Source organism: Tetrahymena thermophila (assembly GCF_000189635.1).
Source record: "Tetrahymena thermophila SB210 genomic scaffold scf_8254645, whole genome shotgun sequence".
NCBI classification, from domain to species: Eukaryota; Ciliophora; class Oligohymenophorea; order Hymenostomatida; family Tetrahymenidae; genus Tetrahymena; species Tetrahymena thermophila.
Window position 1 is genome coordinate 598,553 of NW_002476413.1, and position 22,866 is coordinate 621,418.

Consider the following 22,866-nt stretch of genomic DNA (forward strand, 5'->3'; position numbering starts at 1 on the left):
TCAATTTGTAAAATGAAAATAAATGCAATTATCTATCCATTGTTTTTATAATTATTTGATGATTTATAATGCTTATTAGCAGTATCTATTTAAATATATTATTTCTAATTAATAAAAAATATTTATTGTTTCATCCATATAACATTTAAGCAAGTAAAACAAAACAAAAAATAACAATAAGAAGATCAGACACAAATTAACTAGCAAAAAAACAAACAAACAAACATAATCCTATTATACAAATTTAAAGGCTTAATAAATATTTGAAATCCCTATAAAAGAGCTTTAAATATTAAAAACAAGAACACAATCATCAACCTAAATTATACAAAAAATAGATAAATAGTAAGTTATGAGTACAACAAACGGCGTTCATTAGCAGCATCGCACTGGCTAATAGTTCATAGTTTATCTAGACTAGAATGGTTCATTCCCAAATTCTCACGAAAAGTAGTATATAGTACACGCAAATGACTCAGTTACAATTACTTTAGATTCTAGCTGGCTTGAGCAGAAGACTCCTATCCTGTTAACCAACTACCCAGAGTTTGATAAGACCAAAAACTCATATATTCATCCTATAGCCCCTGAGATCACAGAAAGTTCAAGCATGACTATTTAAGAATCTGAATTGCTTAAAAAATATAAAATATTTACTGGATTTTATAATTCAGAAGGTTCTTGGCAAGTAGACTTGCAAATACAAGATTTTGATGGATCTTTGTTTCTCCAGGTCATTTTTATTCAAGGTGATTATTTACCTGGCTAAAGAGAGCCTCTTACCATTAAGAATTTCGGAGCTCCTGAATGGCTTATGATCTAGCCCAGGTTAACAGTTAATAAAAATCAGATAGGAATGGATTAAATAATTATTCAAACTGTTTTACCTTTTAGCTTAGGACATTCAAGCAAATGGTTAGAAATACTTAGAACCCAGACTAATTTAGGCTATAATGGTTTCCACTTCCCTCCCATCTAAAAGCTTGGTTTCTCTGGCTCTTATTATTCAATTAATGACTAGCTCAAGCCCAATCCTGATTTATTTGATTAAAATGAAAAGGAGCCCTTCGCAGCCATGAAACAAATTGTAAATACAATAGAAACAGAAATGAACGCTCTCTCGTTCGTAGATATTTTACTTAACCACACATCATTCGATAGTGAATGGCTGCTTTAACTCCCTGAAGCAGTGTATAATCCTGAGAATACTCCATAATTGGCTGTAGCTTTATAACTTGATGAAGCTATCTAAAATTTTAGTGATAAACTAGCAACCCATCAAGTAAAGGAGTACTACAATGGTTCAAATAGGATAGAAAATGAAGAACAGCTTAGCGTGTTGATCGAAATCATGAAAACTAAAATCTTCTATGGCATGAAGCTTGAAGAGTACTTCCTTTTGGATAAACAAGCCATTTCTACCAAGTTTTAGGAAGCAGTCAAAGGAAAAGGCCTAAAGTTAATCTAAAAAGAGCAAGATGTAGATGACGATGAAAATATCTTCTCAAGATCTGGATTCGATATCCTGAATGCTTTCATCAAGTAAAACACAAGTAGTTTAGGTAAATTATAAAATAATTTTTGAAAAAACATAAAATAAAAACAAACTGCACCTTTATTTTTATTGACTATTTTTAACAATGAAAAGAAAATCAAGCTCTTACTTCTAATTCTACCAATTTATTAAATCCAAATAAAAACCAAGTTTATTAAACCAAAATAAAATTTGATTAAAAAAGATAAGCCATCTATAAAATTTATTTAATTTCCCCAATTAGATAGATAAATTTTCATTTCAAATAGATATTGTAAGTAAATCTTTGTCGCAATAAATATTGCTAGAACTTAATGAATGAAATAAATCGATCAATAAATAAATAAATAAATATCCATTCTAAAATTATTTACGCTCTAATAATTTAAACACTGAATCTAAAAACGAATTTCTCAAACTTACTTTTATGAATTTTACTTAAATGAATAAACAAACAATGATTAAATTATGATATTATATAGGTTCTAAAAGATATGGAGCAACTCTTGACATAAACAAGCTAATAGAAACAGAGATCTCCAAACAACCTACCCTCTTTTCATTGGAGGCTTTCGAAAGAGCATTAACCCATTTTAATTAAACATGGATGGATCGTTTTTACGAATATACCAATTAAGCTGTAGAGTCAACTAGAGGTTAAATTCGCTATTGGCATATAGATCTAGGAAGATTTGAAGTTACAAATTAATACTCACTTGTTCCTAGATACTTTACTAAAATGAGTAATGGTAGATACGCTGCTAACAATGGTTGGATTATGGTAAAAATTTTATTTTAAAAAAAATAATTTCAAAAGCTGTTTAAAGAAAGATAAAGCAAATAAAAGCCATTCATTCATTTAGGATAAATAAACATATAGCAAAGTTAGCTATTTAAAACAATTAAAAAATAAATCAAATAAAAAAGTTTAAATGTGAATGAAAATTATTTTATTTATTTATTTGATAACTAACTGTATAAATTCATGCAAATATTGCTATATTAAAAAAGAATTATGACCCATTGAAGAACTTTGCAGATGATTAAGAATTTCACTACTATAGACGTACTATTTGCATTTGGGGAGATTTGATTAAGTTAAGGTATGGTTCAAGCAAAAAGGATTCACCAGGCTTATGGAAACGCATGAAAAAATATATCTAAGAAATGGCTAAAGTTTTCCATGGTTTCCGTTTAGATAACGCACATAGCACTCCCCTTCATGTTGGTGAATATTTTATGAGAAAAGCTCGTAATGTAAATAAGAATTTAATGATTTTTGCAGAATTATTCACTGGTAATGGTGAGAAAGATGCCATTTTTTGTAAAAGAATGGGTATTAATGCTCTTGTCCGTGAACTAAATCATAATAGAAACCCATTAGATCTTTACCATAACCTCCATTGGTTATCCAGATCTTAGGAGTCTAGTGTTGGTTCATTACCTCGTCTCTTTTAATTTGACTTTAACTCAAATCAAAAGAAAACCCATTTAGTTCCAACATAGACTAAGAGCATTGTTTACGACTAAACTCATGATAATGAGTCTACATTATCAATTTTTTCCCATTAGCAAACAGTTCCATTAATTGCATTAACCTCATTTAGTCATTTCGTTCAAGGTAATTAAATTAATAAATGTCATTCTTCTTCTTAAATTAATTTTAATTATTTCTTTGAAAAAAATTCCTTATCACAAATCAATAGGGTCTAAAATTTCATTTATTTATTTTTTAAAATCAGAAAATTTATTTTATAATTAAAATTTACTGATTTTTAAAAAAAAAATTTATTTTTTAAATCCCTATTTCTATTTTTATAATTTTTTGATAAAAATTTTTCAAGTTTAATAACAATTTATTTAATTTGGTATTTAAAATTGCATGACCAAGTTAATTGCATTACTTATATTCTTTTTAAACTAATTCCTTTCAAATATAAAGGTACTGTGAGAGGTTTTGACGAATTATATCCTGAAAAGCTCAGTGTAGTTTCGGAAAGAAGAAAGTACTAGTCATAATTAGATTGCACATAGACAGAATTAGACAATATTCCTATAGAAGTAGGTATAGTGGCAACTCTTAAATTTTCTACTGAAAGCATAGAAATTAAAGGTAGTTGGGACAATTGGACAACAGGAATTAAAATGAATCATCACTCTGGTAATCATGAAACAGGAGTTTTCTAGTATTTAGCTAAATTCTAAGTTCCATCTGCTAACACAAGCTACGAATATAAATATATTATTGACGGAAAATGGATAGCTGATGAGACCAAGCCAATTAAAAATGAAAATAACTACTTTGATGTTCCTGAAAATGCTAATAATCTAACTTACTATAATAACTTATGTTTGCTCCGTAAAACATTTATTGAAATTAACTAAACCCTAAACAAGCATTATCCTTTTATTTTCTACTCTCATTATGACTATGGATTCTTATCTGTTATGAGAGAGACTTACTAGAAAGACTAATACTATTTCCTTATCAGCAGAACTGCCTTATGTGAAAACGATTCTAAGGTAATAAATTAATTAGAAAGGTTTTAAATTATTTTAAAATATTTTTATGAAAAAATAAATAGGTCAATGTAGAAATAGAGTGTCCTGGAATTATTTAATCAATTGAAGGAATATATAGTGTAAATTTGATGCTAAATTAAAAGATAGTTTATATAAATAAATACATATAATATAGGCTAGTGATTCAATAGATGTAGATGGTAATAGAGTTAAGAACCATGAAATATTAACTGGCCTGAAAACCAAAATATATAAAGAGTTCAATCTTTTTAAGTATGGTGAATTGAAGTTTAATTAGCAAACTATGAAACATACAATTCACTTCTTCAATGCTCCTCCATCATTATCAATTGTTATTAAATGTACTTTGCATGCAACTTAAAAGCAAGGAATTGAGAGATTAAATTATATGCTTCACCATATTCAAGATGACGAAATTTTAGCATTGTATAGGCCATTAAAAACAGAAGATATAAATTACCTCTTCTTCTCATCTGAGCAAGAAGAGCATGAGAGAAGTGGCTATGGAATGTTTAACATTCCAAATAAAGGAAATTTATTATTTGGAGGTTTAGCAGGTAAAAAGATTGATTGATTGATTGATTGATTCATTATGAAAATAAAAATATTTGTATGTATGTTTAATAGGTAAAATAACTGTATTCAATTTTTATTAAAAGGTGTATTCAAAGATGTCAATGAAGCATGTTTATACAACGATTTAGGCAAGCCTCTTTTTGTAAACTTGAGAGAAGGCTATTGGTACTTAGACTATATCATTAATAGATTGAATAAATATGAGGGAAATTTGACTTAAATTACTGGATACATTTAATCTTATTTCGATTTATTAAAAGTAATTCCTAAGTATTTAATTCCTCACTATTTCAGTTAGTTCATTTTGCAAATTCAATTGCATGCTCATAAAATTACTGCCTCCAAATTGAAAGGAGAAGCCCTCAAATTAAGCTCTTCATTCCACAAAAACCTACTATTTGCAAATTACTAATTCTTGTCTGTACTTCCTTCAACTCATTTCGATGAATATTCGCTTTCAATGGCTGCTGGTCTACCACACTTCACTACTGGATGGGCTAGATGCTGGGGAAGAGATACATTCATTTCCTTGAGAGGTAAATTTAATTAATTTTTGTTTGTTTTTGAATTTTATATATTAACAAAAAAATAAAATAAAAGGTACTCTTTTGATTCCAGGTTTGTACGAAGAGGCAAAGTCTATAATATGTATGTTTGCTTCGACTCTCAGACATGGCTTAATCCCTAACTTATTAGATAACGGAAAAAGCCCAAGATATAACTGTAGAGATGCTTGCTGGTGGTTTGTAAAAGGTGTCAAAGACTATATTTAGTTTACAAATGACACCTAAATTTTAAAGAAAGAAATTAAGATGCGTTTCTTGAGTGATGATTTTATGGAACATTATGATAAGGAGAGCAAAGGATAAGTTAAAAAAATGCTATTACAAGATATCATCTTTGAAATCTTCTAAAAGCATGCCAAGGGAATACATTTTAGAGAGTGGAAAGCTGGTTGGGAAATAGACTCAAATATGGATACTGAAGGTTTCAACATTCACTTAAAGCTTGATGAAGTAACTGGTTTTATTTTTGGTGGTAACATGAGAAACTGTCTAACCTGGATGGATAAGATGGGTTCTTCTACAAAGGCAGGCAATAAAGGTATTCCAGCAACTAGCAGGTAAAAAAATTAAGTTTTTAAATTAGACAAATTGTTAAATTTTATTTTAAAAATAAAAGAGATGGAGCTCCTATCGAAATGACCGCAATTTTAAAATGTTGTTTAGATTTTGTGAACAGCTGTCCTGATTTCCCATACAAAGAGGTGGAAACAGCTTCAGGAAAGAAATTAACTTTTAGATAATGGGGATCACTAATATCTGCAAACTTTGAAAAGTGCTATTGGATACCAAACAAGTTACCTAGCATGGATAATATGTCTGATAAATTATTCAAATACATAACTAGAAAAGGTATTTACAAAGACCTCTACAACTCATCTATTCCTCGTTGTGATTTCTAGCTTAGACCAAATGCATGTATCGCTATTGCCTTGGCTCCAGAATTATTTACACCTCAAAATGCTCTCTTCCATCTTGCAACTGTCGAAGGTGTTCTTATTGATTAAAACAGCTTAGGTGTTAAAACTCTTGATAAGCTTGCATAAGAGTATGTCCCATATTATGACAATTCTGATGATGGTATTTAGCCAAAAACAGCTCATGGATTCTGCTACCATAATGGACCTGTAAGATAGATAAATAAAATCAAATAAATTAAAATCTTTTAATTATTTTTTTTCTAATTAAATAGGAATGGGTATGGATGTATGGTTATTTCTTGAAGGCATTACTAGAAATCAATAGAAAAGTTCCATAATTCACAAAAGAAAAATTGATGAGCTACTTAGCAAACCACAAGCGTCATATTATTAAGAGCGAATGGCTGTCTCTCCCTGAAATGACTAATCAAAATGGTGAATACAATAATTTCTCCTGCCAAAGTTAGGCATGGTCAATTGCAACTTTAGTAGAAGTTTGCTATGACAGTATTTAGCTTCCTGTTAAAACTCTTGCCAAGTGATTTTTTTATATCTCATTTATTTTAATCTAATTTCGTTATAAAATTAATTATAATATTTATTTTATCAAAATCGTAAAAACATTTCTGTTATTTTTAAACTTTAATGCGATAGTATTTTTAACTCAATTATAAATTTCAACATTCTAATAAAAGTTATTTTACATTTTTCGTTTATTTGTTTAATTTTATTTATATTTAATGTGTTTAATTTTCCTAAAATTAGAATTATTTTTGAAAAATTCTTTAGTAAAATTGGGATTTATTTATTTTAAGTTTTGTAAGAGATTTATTCTATAAAATAAACAAAAACTTAACTAAGAATGCTTCTTAAATTATTTTAAATAAATATTAAATTTGACTTAGAAAATATTTTAAATTCTTTAAAATAAATTATTACTTCAGTGGTAAATTTAAATTTAAAAAATAATAAATAATCTTTGTTATTTGAGCTACTTTTAGAATTTTTTTTATTTAAAAATGAATATTTTTATTTAAGTTTTGTAAATTTCACTTTAATTTTTTTTAATTAAAAACAAAAATTTCATAAAAGTTAAGTAATTTATTAGGTTATTCATTTAATTTTAAAGTAACCTGAAAAAAGTGTATCGATTTTTACTAAAACAGCTTTTAAATTAAAATGTAAGTAAACATGTAATTCAAGCTAACAATAAAAGAAAAAGAAATTTTATTTTTAAGGAGATTTGTTTATTTTATTAAAAATGGTGATTTTACAAACAAAAATTAAATGGATTTAATTAATAAGCTTGTAAGTTTGTTTATTATAATAAATATAGATCAAACAGATCAGTCGTGCTTGGCAAGAGCAAAACCGACTCTCTTGTTGGCCATATCGAAGTGAGTGTAGAACTTGTGAATGAAAGAGTCACCCAAAATGAAGGCGTTGTCAATGGGGGAAGGTAAGTCCATACCTTGGATACCCAAAACACATTCAGTTTGACCTTAGGCGGTAACCTAGAGGATGTAGTCAGTGGGGGCTAAGACGTAGTCATCACCACCAATAGTGAAGGTCAAGTTGGGGAACTTGCTGATGGTAGAGCAGTCAACAGCTTGAGCACCCTTGTTGGGGAGACTCTTGACCATGTCAGAAACGATAGCCTTGGGACCAACTAAGACGGAGGTACCAGTGTCGACGATGGAGTTGGTAAGTTAGTAAGTCTTGTTGCCCAAAGTAACCTTGGAAACAGCAATAACCCACCAGGCTTCAAGGGTGACGGGGTAGTACTTGAAGTCAGAAGCAGCGAATTAGGGATCAACACCACCCAAAACCAAAGCGGAACCTTCTTCACCAGCCTTGTCGGTTAAGAAGAAAGAGAAAGAACCATCAGAAACCTTTCCTTCAGTCATGAGGACTTAGAAGACAGGGGGGATGTGGTCGATGGAGATAGCAGAGAAGGCCATACCCAAAATACCGTCGAACTTGGAAGCAAGGAAGGAGACACCGTTCAATGTAGTGGCTTCACCGAAGAGAACACCAGTGGCTTCAAGACCTATTTAATTATTAAAATTTAATTAGATTAGTACACAAAAAATGAATATTCTAAATTAATCCTCTCTATTTTTACTGGTTGCTTTTTGAAAATATAATAAATAAAAGCCGAGCCTTTAAGCAATGCATGCTAAATAATTAGCTCTATTTAAATTGATTGAATTGGAATTAGTTTATCTTTGTTTGTTTGTTTGTTTGTTTGTTTTTGAGTCTTTGATTATCTTTATTTATTTTTTTTACAAACAATTAAAATTCAATTTTAATGTATCTTTCTTTATTTTCTGATGATTTTCCTTTGATTATTTCTATTAAAGTCTTATTTTGAATGAAGTCATTTTAAATCTGGAAAGAGATTTAATAATCGTTTAAAATTTCAGATCATCAAATTCTTTTATTTGATTTCTACTTAATTAAGTTATAAAGAGACTTTCAAACAAGAGTGAATCAGATTATTTTAATTGGTCTTTGAAGGATATTTATTGTTAGGAATGTTGATAATTGAGAGCAGAGGATTAAAAATAGAATGCATGCGAAAAAAAGAGAGAAAGATTTCTTACCAGCAAGGGAGACAGTATCTTCAGACCAGTGACCAGCAACGCTACCAGAACCGTATTTGATGGAGAATTCGGTACCATTCTTTTAGTAGGTTTTGGACTTCTTGGCGTTGTACTTCTTGTGTAATTGGCAAGCAACGGACAAGAGACCACATTCAGAAGAGGGAACCCAAAGGTTGGAAGAACCAGTATCGAAAATAACAGTGAAAGTTTAAGCGGGGGTACCAATGGAGACTTCACCAAAGTATTAAGCATCCATATAGTTGTTAATCTTAACTTCGGGCCATGAGGAAACCATGTTGGAGGGGAAAAGCTTGTTGAGTAAAGCTTGGATGTTACCCTTCAAAGAGTTAACTCTCAATAATTTTTAGAGAGTGTTTTCTTGAGGCTTTCTGATTGGTACAGTGATCAAAGCAGAAGACAAAGCGAGGACTAAAGCCAAAACAACTAAGTATTTCATTTGTATGTTTTACTTATCTTTTAATTAATTTTTGATTTGAATTTGTTTATTTCAATAAATCAAGTCTATTTAGCTTCTTTTTAAATCGTCTTTTAATGTATTTGATTTGTCTAATTATATAATAAATGACGAAATGCGCTTCATTATGTTAGTTTTTAATTACCATTTCCTTCTCTATTTATAACTATCAACGAATTTGTATAAAAGAAATTTGTTTCTTAATATCTTTTTCTTATATTTTCTCTTTCACTCCTCATACTAAAAGATTAATCAACCATAAATAAATAAATAATCAAAGGTAATTCATTCATTCATAGTATACCAAAATAACTTTCTTTCTTTCTTTTTGTTAATTGATTATTTTCTTTCAAGAATTTAAAAGCTTTTCTCTCTTTTATAAATTCTTTTTTAATTTACATCTGAAATTTTAACTAATTTCCATGTAAACATCTATGAATTTCTATTTTTATTTTTTTGCTATATTTCACATTTTTGAAAAACGAAATTGCAATAAGATGGATAGATAGATATTTGTTTAAAGCAAATATTAAATAGCTTAGCTTACTTTTAGATTGAAATTAAACAAATAAACGAATTTTCGGATACTTTTTTAAAATAAAATATATTTGCTTGATTAAAGAATAAACTGATTCATATTTAATCAGGAGAAGTGTTAGAAATTATTCTTTAATATTTTTATGAATTAGGTGATTTGTAGGTGAATAATAATCCTTCAAACAAAGATATTTTTTAATTAATCATTTCACCTTATTTTTTTCTTCTAATATTCCATCAAGTTTGTTAATTAATTCTTTTATAATCCTTACTTGAGAATACATTGTAAATTTTGCAACAATATTAGCATGAGTTAAATAAATGTAAATTTTATCTTACAGGTGCTTAACCGCTTATTAGTTTTTCTATGTTATTTAATCATACTTAATCTTTAAAACATTTAAACCTCATGCATATAAACGAATAAATCTATTTTTTTTGAGTACTTTAAATGGTAAAATTTCATCAAATTAAATTTAATCTTTTACATATTTAAACCTTGAATAATAAAGCTAAATGGGATTATTTATTGAGCCACAAATCTATTAAATTGGTTTTGAAATTAAATAAATAAATGATTGGATAATTCACCTATAAATATGTAAAAGAATTACTTTTATTAATAAACATTTTGCCAAAACATTCATACTTTCCTTCCTTTTCAAATTAACTGGGAATGATATTTATTTTTGTAAAGATATGCAATGCATTTGATTACACTGCTTCTTTATTTTTTATTTATTTGAAATTAGTATTTTTTCAACAGCTGCTCAGTAATTAAAATACAATTTTTTAAATTTCCAACTTACTTTGTAAGACTCTAATTTCCCATAAATTTTCTTATTTAAAAAAATATTCTCTCATTAAAATAAACTAAAAATTGTCAATTTATATAATTTTTTCTTGATCCGAAGCTACAACTATCTATTTTTTTAACAAACCAATTCTTCAGTCTTTTGTATTCTAATTATACTTTTCAAAGTCTAATAATTTGATTAAATTAAGGATAGCTTTTTTGATCAATAAGTAAAATATTTGATAATTCATCAGATTAAAAGCTATGTGTTTGTTGGTTGTTATGTTGGAATTTTTTCTCATCAAAATACAATAATAAAAGATTTTAAATTAAATAAATAACAAGCCATACAACTTTAATTATCATTTTTATTTTATAATTAAAAAGCAAATTGATTTATCCTTTAGAATATTTTCAATTTTAATCAAAGCATTTCAACTTAATATCAAATGATATTTGGTGCTGCTTAACTTAACATGTAAACTAAGAGCTGTTTTTAAATTAAATTAATAATTCAATAATAGATTATTCTTTGAATCATTTTTCCTAGAATAAATAAAAATATTATGCCATATTCATTTATAAAAGAATAGGTTTAAATTCTTGGTTTCTAATAGATACTTTTTACCTTTACTTTTTTTCTAAATTCATAAATTTCTAATCATAAAATATATTTATTAATTGATTTCATTATCTTATTTATTCAAAAAAAATTATTTTTTTAGTTTAAGATTTAGATTTTTAATTTATTCAAAGTAAAAATTAGGTATTTTTCCACTTTTTCTATTTGATAATATTTACTTACTATTTTTAACAATTTAATAAATAAATAAGTAAATAAATAATCATATGAAAATTTATAAATAGTTTTTTTAAAAATGAAACATAAAAATAGTTTAGATGCTCTATTTACTAAAAAGCTCAACATTTTAATTATTTATGTTTTTATTTAAATAAATAAAGTAGTATATTTGTTTTTTATTTTTATTTTATTTTTCATATAAAATTAACTATTATAATATATTTTTTTTTAATAAATTGAAAAGCAGTAGATTTTCGTAAATTAATCATTTTTAAAAATACAATTTTTTATAATTTAAAATAAAAAAGGGTTACTTTATATGAAACATATTTTTAATAAAACCTTTTAATTATCAATTTAATCAACCAACAAAATTAATATGTAGCTTTAAAATATTCAAAAATCTTTTATGATTATTTCCAAAGTGTTTTTATAAAAGTTATTTTCAAGCATCCATTTTGGCATACTTCAGCTATTGTATGAGGAAATCATCTTCTGAATGTAATTATTATTAAAGTTTTTTAAACACCTTTAAAGCCTTATCAGGTCTTAATATTTGAGTTCTATAGATATATGCAAGTGTATAATAAGGATTGATGATATTTGGTTTAATTTAAATTGTCTTCTTATAATATTAAATTGCTGAAAGAAATTTTTAATCAAAATTTAATTCATTTCCTATTTATTCAAAAGCTTCATAGTAATTAGGATCTATCAAACATGCTTTTTTGAAGTAAGAAATATATTAAGATCTATTAGGCTCCAAAAAACCTTTGTAATAATATGGTTCAGCTTAGTCAGGGTTTATGGTAAGAGACAAATTAAAATCATTAATAGCTTAATCTTTATTTTAAAGCACGTAATTTATTTTTCCTATTAAATTTTAACACTCAAAGTCAAACGGATTAAGAGCGATGGCTTTTTTAAATTAATTTAAAGCTTTTTACTCTTTTTTTTAAGTTGCATAAATCATACCAAGCTTTTTTAATCCCATATTACTTTATGGATACTTTTTACTAAATGTTTCTAAATAGTAAATAGATTCTTCAAGAGGTATTTATTAGATGCTACCAAGATTGTAATATAATTCACCATATTCAGGATGATTTTTGATGCATCTTTCATAATGATTTATTTAATCAAGTGTTTCTTACTAATTTCCATTCATAACATCTCCTAGCAACTTAAGAGAAAGAGCATTTTCTGGATTTATTTTTAATGCCTAATTTAATATAATTTCTGCCTATTCAAATTGATTTTTTTATAAATAAATTTGTGCAATCAAATTAAGGACTTCATAATCTTCAGAGTTTTTTTCAATAACTTAATTGAATTTTTAAAGAGCTTCTTCGTATTGTTTATTGTGTAAGCATTTTTTCCCTTCTTATATTTAAGTTATTAATTCTTGATTAAGAATTTTATTTAATTAAATTTGATATTTTCTTTCATTAATTTGATTTAGATTTATATTAGAAAGTCTTTCAATTAATTAACTAGCTTGCGGTCTTTAATTAGTATTAAAGCATAAAATATTCATCACAAATTTTCTTAGTTCTAAATCTACTTTATTTAAGTTATATTGAAAAAAGTCCTTTCCTTAAGTAAATTATTGTATTTGAAATAAATCAGCCCCAGCAAGAGCATAAAGACAAATACCTAACATCCATATATCTGCACACTGTGTCCATTTTACTTATTCGTTTTTTTAATCATGTTTTTTAGAATAGTCAAAAAACTCAGGAGGTAAGTAAATATATTCGTTGCCAGGTTATTAAGCTAAAAATTTCTTAGTTTCAATAGAAGGTATTATTGACTATCCTTCTCCAAAATCCAAAATTTTAAGTTTCATGTTTTTATCAATATAAATATTTTATAGAGTTAGGTTTTGAAGTAAATAGTTTTTTGAATGAATGTACTCAACTATGCTAAATAATTCTTGTGAAAATTTAATAAATAAGTCATTTTTAATGTAGTAGAAATTCTCCACTTATTAAGACCAATTGAATAGAGTTGTATCAAATGATTCCATTAAAATCAAGTAAAATTATTTAATTTAAAATTAGTCGATATATTTAGGAATGTTTTCATGGTTGCATTCTTATAATAATTTTGCAAAATTTTAAGCTTAGTTTAATTTCTAGTCACATATCTTGCTTTAATCATCATCAGACTACAAATTGAAAATTCTCATAACATATTCTTCCTAATTTTCATTTTGAACAAATAAAATATCCTCTCTATTTATTCTATCTGCTTTTTCTTGAAGAACTATAAGGCCTAAATTCTGTTTCAAACAACTAAACAACTCTTACATTTTAATTCTTATTATTTTGAAATACAAATAGTTTTTATATTTATTTTACCTCTTTAGTCTTCCTAATTATTTGTAGAAATTTTAATTTCAATTAAATTTGAGATTTAGAAAGATGATAAATATAAATCGAAATATTAAATTTACATGTATACAAATACATCAAACAGAAAATTGAGATCCATATATGAATATAATTAATAGATAACCATTAATTCGATTTTTTATTTTTGTTAAAAGCCAAAATTTTAACAAATAATAAAAAGAAAATTTTAGATAGTTTTTATTGATATAAATTTTAGTTAAATTCCATTATTAAAAATACATTTGATTTCTTTAATAAAGATAAAAATATAACAAATTTTATAAAAATATACTCTAAATTATCTAATATTAAGACCCAATTATATTATCACTGTTACTTAGTAATTTTATTAAAAATTTGAGAAAAGGAATCAATCAAATATTATCAAAAATTTATTAAAATTTGATAATAACTGAATGATAAAAACAATTAAATAAATTACAAAAAGAACAAAATAAATGAGCTTAAAATGATTTAATATACTTTAAATACCTTCTAAAATCATTATTTAAAATTTACGGTTTAGCATAGAGTTAAAAAAAAAATATAGCTTAAATTATGTTAATTGGTCATTATATTTGATTTTTTTTTCAAATTTATCTTTGGATAGACGATTACAAAACAAACAAAAACCAATAATATAATCTATAATTAATAAATTAATAATAAAATCTCTACAAAATGCCTTTTTTATTCATTTTCTTTTTTAAATTTTATTAAACACTCAAAACTAAAAACTCACTTTAAAGTGGTTTTTTTGAAGCATATTTTATATTTATTTTTGAAAACAAAAATAATTAAAATATAAAAGTTAATAAAATAAATACTCTTAAAAAGTATGAGGGTGAAATTCTGATAAATAATTCTTACAAATACAAAATTAATTACATGAATTATTAGAATTTTGCTAATCAGCTTTTATAAGTTAATTATATGATCTTTCTTCTTTTAATTTCTGAATATTTATTCTTCCTTCAGTCTGAGAAAAGTAATTTTTAAAAATTTTATTATTCAAATAAAAAATAGGATTTTAAAGTCTTTTAAAAAAGAGTTTAAAAATAAATCTAATTTAAATTATTCTAATTGATAATTAGTTTAGATTTTTTATTAAATATGTCTCGGAATAGACCATTACAAAACAAAAACCAATAATATTTATTACTCTATTAAAACTAAATTAATAATTATTTTATCATTAATTATAAAATACCTTATTTGTTCTTTTTATTTTTTAAATTTTAATAAACACTCAAAAATAAATACTCACTTTAAAGTAGTTGTTTGTTTTGAAGCAAATCTTAGATTTAAATTAAGGTTGATTTATTTTATTTTTCAAAAAAAATAAATAAATTAAACTAAAAAAAATTCATAAAATAAATTCTCTAGAAAAAAAATGATTAAAGAAAACTAAAAGGAAGAGACTATTAATTTGATAGATTGCAAGACATTAAACTAATTTGAAATAAATGTAGACGATTACAATTAAACATCTGAAGTTTTACAAAGAGATTCAGATATTTACTATTCAAAGCTCTAAAATTTGTAGTTCTAATTATAAGATAAGCTGAATTAATTTTCAGACTTGGATCTTTGTATCCTTTTTGACTGTAATAGCCCTCTCAAACAAGGCACTTTAATTGAGATCTCAAAAATATTAGAATTTCTTCCTCAGTTGAAATATCTCTCTCTAAAATTCATATATTCTAATATAGATGATACTTCTATTTAAATACTATTTAAATCTCTTTCTTAGCTTAAATTCTTGTATGATCTTAATTTAGAAGTAAGAAAAAGCAAATACTTTGGTCTCAACTCATTTTTATGCCTTTCATAGTCTCTATCCTAAATGTAGAATTTATATAAGCTTAATATTACAATAGAAGAACCTAATTATGAGCTAAATAATGAAATTACAGCACTATTATCAAGCTTGACTGATTTAAAAAATTTAAAAGAATTGTAATTATATCTGAATGTCTTTAACTTTAGCTCAATTACTAGTAAACAAATTGGTACTTTATTTTCAAGTCTTCATAATTTGGAATCTTTAATATTAGTTTTGGACAGTCTGTACGGAGATTAGATAGAAAATACTTTTGCTGAGAGCTTAGCTTAGCTAAAATCACTTAAAAAGCTACAATTTAAAATTCTCAGGACTTTTTTTAAGATAGAAAAGAATGTCGTGCATTAATTTATATAAAGCATATTATACCTATCTCAATTGTAGGAGTTGATTGTAGAAGGATTAATTAGTGAAGATGACTACTAAAATTAAATGAAATTTTTTAATATTTTAAAAAGCCTAACTTAAATTAAAAAATTACGACTTGAGCTTAATACAAGTCACATAGATGAAGACTTGTCAAATAATCTAAGAAATTTAAAAGATTTAGAACATCTTTAAATAGAACTAAAAGGCAGTATTGAAGATTTTGATGCTTTCGGATTTATTCATTTTCTTGAATCTGTAGAGAGTTTATAAGATAAAATAAAATACTTTAGTATGAAATCTAATTTCGATATGATTAAAAAAAAGAATTAATTTATAAATTAAGATGTTTAATATAAATTAGTGTAAACTTTAAAAGCTCTAAATAATTTAAATAAGGTGTCGTTAGACCTTTAAAAATTAGATTTTGAAACATAAATTTAAATAATAGATACAATTTAAAGAGTTAAATCTATAGAACATTTATCTATTTATTTTTATTATACTCTTGTTAAAGAATTAAAAGAAAGTTAAAAAAAAATCGAAAATGAAAATGAATAAAAATAGCAGACATTAATTTAAAAATTACTTAAGCTTTAACAAATGAAAAGCCTTAGTTTTTACTATTTTGATTACACAGACAGTTATGAAATTAAAGATGGAGCACACTTAAACAAATCAATGCAACTCTTTAATGAAAGCTCAACAGAGCTAACTTAATTAAAAAGATTAACTGTAAATTATAATTATGGCAATAATTATAGAAAATATTATTTGCCTATATAAAAAAATGTATAGGTTTTTGAAGCTTTCATTCCATTAAGTTATATTCCAAATATTTTAGAATATTTGAAATAGCTTAAGTAACTTATAATAAAGTCTTATTATAAATTAGACTAAAATTAATTAGATAAACTCTCATAATTACAATCCCTAAGAGAAATAACTGTTAATAATGATTATTTTTATAGAACATAATAATATTCTTAATTTATAAAATATGAGATTGATGTTTTGTCTGTTATTTAAAATTAAATAAATAGCATACAAAAATAAAATTAATAAATAAATCTTGAAGAAAAACTAAATTAGTTTATTGATGATAATTCAATTTAGTCTGTTTTAAAAATTTTAAATGTATTGAAAGAAATTTAACCATCACAAATTAATTGTAAAAAAAATATTGATTTGCAAATCAATGTTTAAGAAAGTTTTTATAACCATTTTATAAAACTTCATTTAAAAGATATAAATGCTCTAAAATAAATAAATCTATCATCAAATTTAGGTTATTTTAAAAATCTTTAAGACATGAATCTGGATATTAATGAAGATGTAGATTCTCAGCTTGAAATAGATTTGTTAAATTCTATTAAAAAACTTGAAAGACTCTAAATTTTAGTGCTATATTTAAATAAGAATTACAAAATACATAATAATAGATTCAAATCAAAATTTACTTCAAATGATGAGAAATAAAAATAAAAAGAATTCTTTTACAAATCTTATAAAGATATGAATTAAAATAAAGTTTTAAGCTCGATTATAAATTTAAATTTTCTTTAAAATCCTTAATTTTTATTTTCACTATCTTAAGTTTCAGAAGATTTCTTAAATGGTTTAAACAATTTTGCTTAGTAAGCGAAATTCAATTATTAAATAACCCTACAATCATAATATTAATTTGAGAGATCTTGGTAAAACGAAGAATATAAAAACCCTAATGCAATAAGTTTGGGATATTTGAAATAAATTGTAAATATCGTAAGGTTTTATAAAAAAGTTAAAACAATAAAAACAAATCTCAGAATTAGGTTTTTTTTTAAAAAAAGTAGTGTAGATTAAAAATCAAGAGAGTAATTTAGCATTTAGAAAAGTTAAAATGAGTTTAAATTAAACTCTTACTTAAAAATATATCCAAACTTAGATTTTGATTATTTCTATAAATAATTTGAAGATAACTTTATTTAATTAGGAAGTGTTTCTTAAATTAGAATAATTTATTACAGCGATCCAGACTTTTCTTTTACTTTTTTAAAGGTTTTTTAAAATATTTAAACTATTGAAATATTAGAAATAAAATTTCATTATTCAAACGAATATTTAACATATGAACAATATAGCTAGTTTATTTAAATTTTATTCAACATAAAAAGAATACTTTTTATCATATTTGAATATCCTTTTCGTATTTAATATACTAAGAAGATAAGATAATAAATATTAAAAATACCTGCTTTAGTAAAGATTAGTATCAAAAATAATGCAATTGATAGTGAAATGGAAGATTTTTTTTATAGTCAAAAAATTCATTGGTCAGATTCTTCATTTTGAACCAAAAAGAGGACTTAGAAAATGAACAGAACAGATGAGTGAATGAATTTTTTCTTTCTTATTTATGTATTCATTTTAAGAAAATAAATTGAATGCATGCTAATATATTTTACTCGATTAAATTATATTAAAAAAATTACTAAAATCTTGAACAAATTTAGTTTGTATATTTATTTGGGAAAAGTAACATTATGAATATCTAGAAATCGGGCAATATTAAATATTTCTATCTACTTACATCTAATATAAAATTTTATGAAAAATTATTAATTAATTTATTAAATCAATCATTTATTTATTTAGAAAAATTTTTCAGTTTTAAATAATTATTTTACAATTGCTAAATATATATTTATTTATTGTACTGTATTGTTTATTTTAGGCCTCAAATATAAAACATAGATCGTTTTTCACAAATTTTTTTTAGCCAATTTAATTAAAAATGTTTCTATCTTTACAAATTTAAATATAAAATATAAACTACAATAAAAAAATTTATTTGAAATATATTTAAATTGTAAGTTAATTTATTTTTTCTGTATTAATTATCAATTTATCTAATTAATTAAGATAGTTAAATATTTTAATAATGTACATAATAAATTATAAATCAATCATTATTCTTATTAAGATCTGAAAAGAGTATAATTTAAAGTATTTTGATCATTCAATAAATTCAAAATTTCTAAGAATTCATTTAATCTTTCTTCATCTGGATAATAATTATTATCATAAATATAACCTAAGAAACTTCCTAATTAATTAATATCGTTTGTATGGTAATATTCTCCAAAATTAAAAATTAAATATTTCCAAATTTATACTAATGTAAATGTTGACTCAATAAACTCTTTGGAAATTGTATTTTCTACTTTTTCTTATTTTTAGAGAAAATCTATTAAACACCTTGATTAAAGGATGGCATAAATAATATCATATATTTCTGTTTTGTTAATTTCAATACTTTGATATAAAATATTCATTATTTTTATAATAATTTAAAATGAGTCTTCTGACAAAATTCTTATTTTAAGTTTTTCTTTATGAAAAAGTTTGTGAACAAATGGTAAAATTTTTTAAAATTCATATTGCTCAAAAATAATTTATAAAATATTTAGCCTTATTTCATCTTCATCCTACTTTTAATAATATAATATTAAAATTTATTTTAAATATAATTAAAATTCAATTTACATTTGGTCTTCCTTATTCATTTTATCTGTTAACTGAATTATTTAAAATTTTAAGGTTAATATTAAAGAATTATTCAGGTTCAATTACTGAAAATAAGCACTTATGTTTAATTTTATATATTTCTTATTATTAATTTAAATTCTAAATAACAAAAGGAATATTTTAATTTTTTTCATTTTAATTAAAATTATTATCATTGGAATCACCTCTCTTATTATTTACTTGTTACTATTTATTATTCAAAACTTAAATTTATTAAAGGTTTTATTGTTGATTATTTTAGTTAAAACCATATATTTTGTTAGAGTTAAAATAATGTTAACCCGTTAAGGCTAATTGTTATTATTGTTATTGTACTTCTTGAATATGTTAATCATTTTAATTAATTTGTTGATTCTATGCAAATTTTAATTTATTTTAGTTATAGTCTTACTCTTAGTTATTTTGATAGATATGCTATTGTTAATTTAAACCATTATTCATTTGGTTATTAAATCCTATTTACTAGTTGGTATTCTTCCCATAGTTATTAGATGGCTCAAATTTGTTCGAATTAATATTAGGCATATTGACATTTTAGTTTAGATTCATATTGTTAAAATTAAAATCCTATTAATTATCACAGGCTAATTGCTATTTATATTATTGTTGTTATTATTAAGGATTTTAAAATGATTCAAAATTGTCATATTATTAGGTTAAATATCTTGGTCTTTGATGATAAATTTATTAATTATTAATTAATTAATTCTATGCAAATTTCAAATTATTTTAGTTATTGTTTTACTGTTAGTTGTTTTGATATATATGCTATTGTTAATTAACACCTTTATTTATTTGATTATCAAATCCAACTTACTAGTTCATATTTTTGTCATAGTTATTATATGGCTCAAATTTGTTCAAATTCATATCAGGTAAATTGGCATTTTAGTTAACATTCATATTGTTTTAATTAAAATTCTATTAATTATCACAGACTAATTGCTATTAAAATTATTGTTCTTATTAAAGATTTTAAAATGATTCACAATTTTAAAAATTGCCATACTATTAGGTAAAGTATCTTGGTTTTTATTGATAAATTTATTAATTATTAATTAATTGATTCTATTAAAATTTCAAATTATTTTATTTATTATTTTACTCTTAGTTATTTTGATAGATATGCTATTGTTAATTTAAACCATTATTCATTTGGCTATTAAATCCGACTAACTAGTTGGTATTTTTGCTATAGTTATTAGATGGCTCAACTTTGTTCAAATTTATATTAGGCATATTGACATTTTAGTTAAGATTCATATTGTTTAAATTAAAATTCTATTAATTATCACATGCTAATTGCTATTAATATTATTGTTCTTATTATTAAAATTATTCACAATTTTATAAATTATCTTATTATTAGGTAAAATATTTTGGTCTTTGATAATAAATTTATTAATTATTAATTAGTTGATTCTATACAAATTTCTAATTATTTTAGTTATTGTTTTACTCTTAGTTATTTTGAAAGAAATACTATTGTTAATTTACACCATTATTCATCTAGTTATTATTTCCGACTTGCTAGTTGATATTTTTGCCATAGTTATTAGATGTCTCGAATTTGTTCTAATTAGATATATTGACGTTTTAGTTAATATTCATGTTGTTTAAATTAAAATTCTATTAATTATCACCTGCTAATTGTTATTAAAATTATTGTTCTTATTATTAAAAATTTTAAAATTATTCACAATTTTTATAATCTTCATAATTTTAGGTAAAATATCTTGGTCGTTGATGATAAATTTATTAATTATTAATTAGTTGATTCTATGCAAATTTCAAATTATTCTAATTGATGTACTACTACTATTCTTAATCACTTTAATATTCTTAATTAGCATTGTTAATCACTTTCTAGTTAGCTACGAGTTATTACTATGTATTGTTATTATAGTTGTTAGGTTATTCAAATGTATTAGAATTAAAATTAAGATTTTAGTTAAGATTCATATTTTATGAATTAGAATTGTATTAATTACCAAAGGCTAACTGTTATTGTTATGAATAAACTTGTTAATCATTTTTTAAATTTTCTAAATTATTGTATTATTAGGTAAAATATCTTGGCCTATGATTTTAAATTTATTAATTATTAAAATATTTCAAATTATTTTAATTATTTTTTTATTCTTCATTCTATTGATATTCATGTTATTGCTAATTAATATTATTATTATTCATTTAGTTATTAAATGTAGCCTGCTAATCGGTTTATTTAATATAGATTTTAGGTAATTGTAATTTAATTTTTAACAATTCATTGCATTAATTTTAGATATTTTTTTAACTCAATTAATTAATTTTTTGTTGATTACTTTAATTATCCCTGCAAGTTAATGTTGGTTGCTAAGTACTCCAATTATTCTTTGTTAAAATTTATTTATTTGATGGCTGTTAAGCTTAGAATTATTATTTTGTCAAATTTAATTATTTTTTATTGTTTTATTATTATTCTAAATCAATTAATTCTTCATTATCTTAAAATTAATTATTTTAAATTTGTTAGTCTTAATCAGGTTATGGCGTAACTTCAAATATTTTAGTTTATTTTTTTAATTATTAATCATTTTATGATTGTATTTAAATATTTTCAAATTGTTGCTAAATTTCACCATTAATATCCTAATTATTATTTTAAGTAATTTATATTTTACAATCCTAATTAAATTTCTGCTCAGATTATTTTTGAAAATGATCTTATTATTGCTATTATTTTTAATCTATTTGTAAATCTTGATTTTTTATCAGATTTACATTCTAATTATTTTGAATTAATTCTTGATTTTGATTGAATTACAAATTATTATTTTACACAAACTCAAATTAACAAGATAAAAATGCTGGTTTTTAAATCTACTTTTAAAATTGCTTTTATGAATTCATTTAAAATTGGCTCTAACTTTAGCTACCAATATTGTTATTATTATATCCAAAATAATTTATTTATTCTTAATTTCGCTATATCTAAGTATTTTGTTAGCCTAATTTATTTAGATCATTTAAATGATCATCATTGTTAGGTAAATATATTCCTTCCTAGTTTTAAAAATTTTATTATTTCAAACCAAAGAAATTCTTTTAGCTTTAACTCATGCTGATCCTGATTAAATGTTTTCTTATGATAACTAATTTAGATAATCTAATGATGAAATTTAATGGCACAAAATAGAATTCTTCAGGTTAATTTTTAATGAAAAAATCTTTCTAATTTTATAAATTTGCAAAAAGTTTTTAATATTTTGGTTATCTTTGCTAATGATTTACTAAGTATTTTTGTTTTGGTTGAATGCTTATGACCTATTTAAATGAAAATAAATTGCGAAGCG

The 22,866-nt window shown here is 23.6% G+C and overlaps 5 protein-coding genes across 5 annotated transcripts; 2 read left to right on the plus strand and 3 right to left on the minus strand. All coding sequences in view use genetic code 6, as the record gives it.

Annotated features, from left to right (window-relative positions):
• Positions 1 to 58: 58 nt before the first annotated feature.
• On the plus strand, positions 59 to 6,679 carry TTHERM_000128319 (amylo-alpha-1,6-glucosidase; the record flags this gene model as incomplete). The annotated part of the gene is made up of 10 exons (XM_012797698.1): positions 59 to 1,562; positions 2,017 to 2,315; positions 2,546 to 3,155; positions 3,477 to 4,057; positions 4,120 to 4,176; positions 4,233 to 4,635; positions 4,738 to 5,190; positions 5,255 to 5,777; positions 5,837 to 6,344; positions 6,410 to 6,679. 10 exons carry the CDS (start codon positions 59 to 61, stop codon positions 6,677 to 6,679), a joined length of 5,208 nt encoding a protein of 1,735 aa, XP_012653152.1.
• Positions 6,680 to 7,483: 804 nt separating this feature from the next.
• TTHERM_00128320 (eukaryotic aspartyl protease) lies at positions 7,484 to 9,200 on the minus strand (the record flags this gene model as incomplete). The annotated part of the gene is made up of 2 exons (XM_001016313.3): positions 7,484 to 8,187; positions 8,744 to 9,200. 2 exons carry the CDS (start codon positions 9,198 to 9,200, stop codon positions 7,484 to 7,486), a joined length of 1,161 nt encoding a protein of 386 aa, XP_001016313.1.
• A 2,598-nt stretch (positions 9,201 to 11,798) lies between these two features.
• TTHERM_00128310 (tetratricopeptide repeat protein) lies at positions 11,799 to 13,667 on the minus strand (the record flags this gene model as incomplete). Its single annotated transcript, XM_001016312.1, has 1 exon — positions 11,799 to 13,667. One exon carries the CDS (start codon positions 13,665 to 13,667, stop codon positions 11,799 to 11,801), a length of 1,869 nt encoding a protein of 622 aa, XP_001016312.1.
• Positions 13,668 to 15,142: 1,475 nt separating this feature from the next.
• On the plus strand, positions 15,143 to 16,917 carry TTHERM_00128300 (hypothetical protein; the record flags this gene model as incomplete). The annotated part of the gene is made up of 3 exons (XM_001016311.2): positions 15,143 to 16,693; positions 16,757 to 16,821; positions 16,869 to 16,917. 3 exons carry the CDS (start codon positions 15,143 to 15,145, stop codon positions 16,915 to 16,917), a joined length of 1,665 nt encoding a protein of 554 aa, XP_001016311.2.
• A 1,908-nt stretch (positions 16,918 to 18,825) lies between these two features.
• Positions 18,826 to 22,633, minus strand: TTHERM_00128290 (hypothetical protein; the record flags this gene model as incomplete). The annotated part of the gene is made up of 2 exons (XM_001016310.2): positions 18,826 to 19,428; positions 19,487 to 22,633. 2 exons carry the CDS (start codon positions 22,631 to 22,633, stop codon positions 18,907 to 18,909), a joined length of 3,669 nt encoding a protein of 1,222 aa, XP_001016310.2. The 3' UTR covers positions 18,826 to 18,906.
• Positions 22,634 to 22,866: the final 233 nt, after the last annotated feature.